The sequence below is a fragment of the Montipora foliosa genome, chromosome 6 (genome assembly GCF_036669935.1).
Source record: "Montipora foliosa isolate CH-2021 chromosome 6, ASM3666993v2, whole genome shotgun sequence".
NCBI lineage: Eukaryota > Metazoa > Cnidaria > Anthozoa > Scleractinia > Acroporidae > Montipora > Montipora foliosa.
In genome coordinates this window covers 61,716,356-61,723,855 of record NC_090874.1, presented here as the reverse complement: position 1 = coordinate 61,723,855, position 7,500 = coordinate 61,716,356, and the positions used below count along the sequence as shown (strand labels likewise).

General features: G+C 36.8%; 1 protein-coding gene across 4 annotated transcripts in view; it reads right to left on the bottom strand.

Annotated features, from left to right (window-relative positions):
- The window catches only part of LOC138008059 (tyrosine-protein phosphatase non-receptor type 13-like), a 95,959-nt gene extending 89,676 nt beyond the window's left edge, over positions 1–6,283 (bottom strand). The window contains exons 1-4 of one of the 4 annotated variants that reach the window (XM_068855247.1): positions 6,044–6,283; positions 1,974–2,077; positions 813–967; positions 33–128 (exon numbers count right to left, since the gene is read on the bottom strand). In XM_068855247.1, coding sequence (XP_068711348.1) covers positions 33–128; positions 813–945 — 229 coding nt within the window. In that variant the 5' untranslated portion in view covers positions 946–967; positions 1,974–2,077; positions 6,044–6,283. Of the gene's footprint in view, positions 1–32; positions 129–812; positions 968–1,973; positions 2,078–2,332; positions 2,441–6,043 lie in introns of those variants that run through there. The other 3 variants (XM_068855244.1, XM_068855246.1, XM_068855245.1) reach the window with 3 other exon arrangements.
- Positions 6,284–7,500: the final 1,217 nt, after the last annotated feature.

The window sequence follows — 7,500 nt, the reverse complement described above, 5'->3', positions numbered from 1 at the left end:
GCATTGTCAATACACAAGGATTTGGTAATTACCTGTATGGAGGGAAAACTTGACTTTACCATTGTGACAAAGAAGTAAACTCTCTGGAGTAACTGTGTAAGTCAAAAGGCCTTTCCTTCTTGCCTTACCTGCAGGTTACAGAATTCAAATGAATAACTCTGGTACAAAGATATTAAGAAGAAGTTTTGGATACAAGGGAGCAGGGATGGTGCAGAACGCGATGAGACTGCTCGCCGTTCACCAACGTGGCCTGGGTTTGACTCCCAAATTAAACTTGGCCTTTCATGTGTGTTGAATTTGTTGGTTGTCTACTCTGCTCTGAAAGGTTTTTCTGCAGACACTACCGTTTCTTACCCCTCCCCACCCCCCCCCACCCCCTTCCTGCTAAAAAAGCAACCTATGATTCGATATAATGTAATTGTCATTTGATTTCTGTACAGTGTCCCTAAATATAAAGTGCCCCAGTGCTAATTAAGCAATAGAGGACTTTTTCCGTGTTTCCATAGCCTCATCTAAACATGAGAGCGAGTTGGGAGAATTCAAGACAGTTATGCAAACCCGACATGCAGTCGAGGGTTTGCATAACTGTTTTGTCATTTGACCAATGACAAAATACAAAAGAATTGTTGCTTGAGAGCGAGGCTAGTGAGTCTCATTAGCACATAAACAAAAGAATACATTTTTGGCCGCCATTTATGCATTCCGTCAATCATGTTGTATTTTTATTTCATGATTATTATAATTACGTGCCCTGGGTGCCAGAGGATTTTCTTTTCCAAGGTCAGGGTAAATATTCCATCATTATTTTTTACCTTTGATAAGCACATCTTGCAATGCTTCACTAGATTGGTAAAGTACCGCCCAAAGCTCATCTTCCTTTAATGGGCCTGCACGGACCTCAAGAATCTCATCAAGTGTGACAGAATTAGCTGTTAGAGCTGGCATTTTCTCCTGCTAGCCTGGAACACTAGACAAAAGATCAATAATTAAATTAAGGCATTTGTCATAAAATGGACAGCCCAAAAAACCAAGTGATAACTGAAAGGGAATCTCTGCTGACCACATTGTATCCATTTTGTTTCATTCACGTACAGGTTTAATAAGCTCAAAAGGTAAACTTGAAATGGTAAAAGAACTTGTTCAACGTAGGTAGTTAAATCTCCAATTTTAAGACTTCTAGCTTTGATAACCATGCAGCCAGTCATAAGCCAAACTGGTAAATTTTAAGGGGTGGCACTGGTAAAGCAGTAGTGATAACATACATTCTTAAGTATTGTACAATTTCAAATTTTCAAAGCATCAATGCCCAAAGGTTGACTGGTATATTGCCTTCAAATTGAAAGCATGTCACCTCTCAATACTATCACATGTACGTATTAATATCAATATTAATATTATTATTGTCAATCTAATTAAAATGTTTTTGCATCTGCCCCCACCTAAGACAGTGTGAAAGGCAGTTGAGATACGTTTGATTATATGCTGAACATGTCCCCCTTGTTTCCGATTTGCATCTAACAAATCGTCTCCCCTGTTTCTGATTTGTGTCTGGAGAAAATCAATTTCTGAGCCAGGCAACTCGATTTCCATCAGATCTGCTTCAAAGTTTGAATTTTCAATCACTAACCTGAAGAGCACATTGGTTCTCCTTAATTAATTGTGAGTTTCTACTTCATGAACTCCTAAAACACCTTTGTCCTGAAGAACAATACCAATATATACCACTTGTGTGCCCATTTAACCAATACCAATACCACCTTGTGCGTTCGGTTGAGAAAATCTACATTGATTTCCCCTACAACATCTACCAAGTTATACATTTATCCTTTTAACACAAGGATGCTGGGGCAATCACAAAATCATTTCAACCTTGTGCTAGATATTAAACAAAAATATTAAAATAGCCTCCTTTGTCATAAGCTGAAATAAGAAAACTTGAATTTAATTCATTCTTATAATATAAATTAACATACCTAAAACTGAGATTCCTGAATAAAATAAACAACGCAAAATTAAGACTGCATTTCCTCCTTTCCATCTTCTGATTTCAGTTTGGCATATTTCAGTAGCTCTAAAGCTTGATTGAGAACCAAAAAGATATTAATGCATTTGTTTCATCAAATACAATACTTGCCCAACAATTATGTCTGGGACTGTAGCTTGATATTGATAATACAGATTGATAATGAAATTGGACGTCGCATAATGACTTCAAAAAGTAACCTGTACCCTTAACGTAAAGTAGGTTGGAGAACTTGTCCCCTCTGTTATGTACATATCTTGCCACCTTCCACCTGCCAGCAGAGACTTTCTTATATTACATGTAACTCACCCTCTGGTGAATTTTACGGGGCTCTACTTGCAAGGTGGCCTCTTGGCAAGCAAGGCTTCATGAAGAAGTCCTCAATATCGATCTTTCACTGAGGCCAGTTGGCTTCCAAAGAACTTTTACATAAAAAATAAAAGGTACCTTACAAAAAAATCACACTAATTCAGAAATTTAAGATTGCTTGCTTAAGGCATTGTACTCTACATAGGTCCATATACAAGCCACAATTGATATTACATGTAATTACTGTCGGACTAAAGAAAACTTTCAAGAGAGTGGATGTTTGAATTGATTGTGCAGAACAGCCATTTTGTAACTATATTGCAACAAAAGTAATTATTCATTGATCCTTTGAGGAAAGGAACTGCAGACTGTGTCCATTTAGTTAGCAAGTCAGCTAGTAATGTAGTCTACTCGCACTTGACATCCGACTTCATTCCGTGTACAACACACACACAGACACGAGGGTGATCAGTCAAGCAACAAGCTCATTATTTTTCTCAACCCAAAACTCAAAAGACTCAACTCACGAGTCACGAAAACTGATTCGAGACTCCATTCTCTAAATTCTCAAGGATCAAAAATCGTGTCTTGAGTCAAGTTAAGCGAGTACATGTAAGTCAGTGTGAGTGACTGTCAACTTACAATGTACTTTTGAGCGATGCTGTATACATTAATCATTTTAGTCTATGTAAACTGGTTGAATCGGATCAATATACATGTAGAAAATGGTTTCAGCCCAGGATTGATGTAAGGTTTACAGTAAGTCACAAGCATCAGCTACTCAAGACTACATTGTGTACACCCACCATAAGGATAAAATTCTATAGGCCAGGCCTTCTGATATTACGTGATGGTGCGATTTCACACAATCGACCTCAAGTCGCATCCAATCGAACAATTCACGAAAAATTGCATAATTCACAAAAGAACGTACAACATTCATAACATAAAACATAAATCAACAAGTCTCTTAGGAATTCCTGCATAAATACGCCATTTTTAAGATGATTTACTTTGGAAAAACATTTTGTAAACATCAAAGTTCAAGGCGTTATTTTGCATGTCGGGGGCCTGGTACAAGTCTCATTCTTAAAGAATTGCCTATTGGTGTAACACAAACACGCCCTTTTTTCAGATCAGCAAATCTGTTCAGAAATATAATACTGCACATAAAAATAAAGCGTAAGAAGCTAGTCGTAGCATACAAGAATATCAATAATTATTGATCATTCATTTGGCATGTTAGCTGTGTCCTTTCAACTTTTAATGTGGTCCACCAACAGTGCAGAACACCTCTTTTTTTTTTACTTATCCCAACTAATGTCGATCAAGATTCATAATTACTGTTCCTTTGTGTTCAGAATGTCTTTAGGGAAGCAAAAACATGTTTTTCTTATCCTGAAACATTGAAAAACAAGCTTAAAATTACTCAGAAAAAAATTGCATAATTTACATTATTTATCACATAATTGGTCTTTCTAATCGCATAATCTGCCCTGCAAATTTTGCATAATTTGCATTTTTTCATCACACCCTATCAGAAAGCCTGACAGGCTGAGGGAGATCGATACCACCACCTACTCTGAATACACAGTAATTTGACAACATTTCACGACTTTCCACAGATTTTAAAGTGTTGTTGTCAGGGCTGTCATAAGACTTTTCAAAGGAGATTTCCAGGCACTTTAACTATTTTCTTCCTGAGAGCGAGAAATACAGATTTTACTCTGTCCAAGACCAAACAAAAATTAGTTTACTCATCCATGAGGAAATCTTAAGAGTGATGGGTTAGATTTTTATGAAAAGAAAGTGAGTAGTGAAGATGAAAGTGGCCTGCAAAAGTTGTGCTTGCATGCATGCAGCCTCTCGATATGCTTGGTGGCAGGTCACCCTGTATGATGAGTACATTACCGAATGACAACATGAAAAATAAATTCAACCGAAATAACCGGTTTGTAGAACATGTTAAATACCATTGACACTATTTTTTTAAGAAAGATTAAAAAAGTTATTCAGGACCTAAAATAACATTGTTGTCACTACTAATGCAAGGTTTAGGGACAGCAAAGAACTAAAGTGATCTCTTCAATATTTTGTCAGTAAAGACCAATAATAATTGCCACTCGTAATGTTCATATTCTTAAGTTTCAAGCACTTTCAAGCACTTAAAAAAATACTAATTATTGTGCACTCGTTGTTAAAGTGATTTTGTCTCCCAGGGAAGAAAAAAGCAACTTTGCCTTGTACTATTAAAGATTGGCAGGTTTTTGATGATATAGAGGCAGTTTTCAGTTCATCCTCTTTAAATTTTTCGGAATTAGGAAAGAGCAAGGGACAATATCATACCAAAGAACAGAAGATGACCTAAAAGGATTGTCATGGTGACTCCTACTGAAAATGCTAAAAGTAGCAAGATTCATATAATATTCTTCACTTAACAAAATTAAGAGTGACACACACATGCATTTTAAATGGTATATACTGAAATGTCCATTAAGCATGAAAATTTTCAATTCATTTTCATTTCAATCTTGAAAGGCCAACTCATTCATAATCAGGGACCAAAGAGCTAAAGTACTAATGTAATAATGCCAGGCAAAATGTTGAACTGATGAATTGTTGAACAGTTACATGAGCAATATTAATGCAAAACAGATTGATAAGCACAGATCTTTCAGATGAGAAAACTAACATTTAGCAACAGCACTTCCCTTGAATTATCACGTTCAACAAGTTACCTTTACATTCTTGTCTATATAGTTCATAATTCCAGACAAATTAGTGCACATTAATTTACCATCGAAAAACACAATGGATTCGATGCTAATAAATGAAATTTTCAATAAAAATATTGGAACGTTTTTTAGCAACATTAAGTCTTAATTCGTCAAAATTCAAATGACAGGCTAGTCTTCCAAATAAAGCACTACGAAAGCACTTCAGATCATCCAAAGGCAAAACTCGATCAAATATTGTTTGCTCTGACGCTTGGACGTTGCCTTTCAAAAAGTCTCAAAAAAATTGGTGAATAAAAACTGTTCGTGGAGCGGTTCACAATTTAGAATTCTATTTTCCAAGAACCTGTAAAAGGACAGGTGATCGAGCTGCAGAAGCAATCAAGTTTTATGTTCAAGTCGGCTCGCAATATATGAAAAATCAAAAACAATGTCACACATGCTATTTTGACGGAACACTAATAATTGCTGACAACTTTTGCGGTTGATCGCAACTTCGACGAAAATTAAATTTTCTACTGCTTTGTTGGTGTGCATGTAAGCTTCAGCTTTCAAGTGGGAGACTATAAATAGATATCTAGAAATCCACTACGACCAAAAACGTTGATTTTTGACGAAAAGGCAATTAAGCAAGTTTAATATAACTTATATATATGTACAGTGCTAAGCTTAGTGTTCTTTAAAAAGATGACAGCCGGACGAACAGGAACGGAAAACCTTATATACAAAACAACACAATTTTCGAGTGTAGGTTCGTTTTCTGTACATTTTCATCACACTCGATTCCCTCGAAAAACATATTTTTATAGCTAGTTTTTACACATCGACAAGTCAAAAACCAAGTCCGTGGTTTAAAATTCACAAACCTGTAACACTACAGACGTTAATGTCATCGACTGCCATTAAAATCGTGAGGAAACCTCGCAATTTAAGACAAGCTAATATGGACAGAACGTATTCTAGAATTTACACTCACCGCAGACTGCCCTCACAACGTAAGCACAGTACGCACAGTAGCCTTTGCGATATGAGGATACACTTTACAGAACCTGCAAAGATCAGCTTGATATTAGAGCTACAGTCTCCGAGCAGCAGATAATTAGAGGCGGCGGGTTCAATACACAAATGATGAAATTCAGCTGTATTGATGTGAAATGAAAACCGATTTCCGAGAGAAAACCGCTCGTGCTTCGCAACCGACAAAACATGATACTCAAGAAATATGATTGGTCAAAATACTCACGTGATCATGGACCGCGGATGTTGTTCTGCTTACGTCAACTCAACGACACCGCTTTGGGAAAACAGCGGATTTTGCGGTGCTCACCATTTAGCCAAAAAATCCGGAAATTTCGGTTTGAGGTCAAATGGAAAGGCAATTTTCCGGAAAATCTTTTCGGAAATTGTGGACAACCTCCAGAAGTAGTCCTCTTTTTTCCGTTTGGAACGAAATGCTCTTACCATTTGCGAGAAGCCTTCCGTTTCCAGGCCCTTTCTCGCAAGATCGAGTAAAATACGTGGATGGAATGCTGTGTAAGCGCGATTCTCATCCGGTTGGTCATTAAATTCGGAAAATTGCAACGATCATTCCAACCGGATTATTTGGCTAAATGGTAAGCACCCTGCGTTTCTTTACTGAAACACGAAAATGGATTATTGATCCACTCTTCATTTGCATCATCAGACCTGAATCCGGATTTTTAGGATTCATATCCGTTCGATCCGTGGTTTCTTTGCGGAAAAAAAGCTAAAAAGAGAGCAAGGATGATAAAACGGTGAAGGAATATATTTAATCCTACACCGTTATGTCAGCCTTGCTTTTTTAGCTTCTTTATAATATTTAAATCATTGATAAGGTCACGATTTTCACAAGCGACGCAAGCAAAGCGCAAGCACAGAGCAGCTTATGAGTTTACTGTATGCTGGTTCAACTACGGCAACCGCCATTTTGTTCAAATGGTCAGACGCTGGGAATCTGGAACGAATGCTTTAATAGACCTTATTCACGATGTCCGCCATGTTGGATCTGCTATTATCATGCAAATTAGCTACACACTTGTGTGGAGGCAAACAACACAAGTTCGAGAGGTTATGACGAACATCTTAGCCACACAGATGATTTGTTTCACACTGAATGTTTATCACCTAAGTAGTAAAATAGAATGATTACACAAGTTACTTCGATGCTTTTTTTAGTGAAAAATGAGCAGATAACAAAGTAGAAAGTCAAAATGTCAAAGGCAATCAAAAGATATAAAATTATTATAAAACTTACTTAATTCTAAATTCTAAAATGTACTTTTAGCAATGTTATTTTAATATTTCGACGAGTCGATTTTCCGCAATTTGCCTTTTTTTCAATGTTTTTTTCCCCAGCATAACACATGGCTAATTTGCATGACAATTTGAAAAACCAACATGGCGGCTATCGTG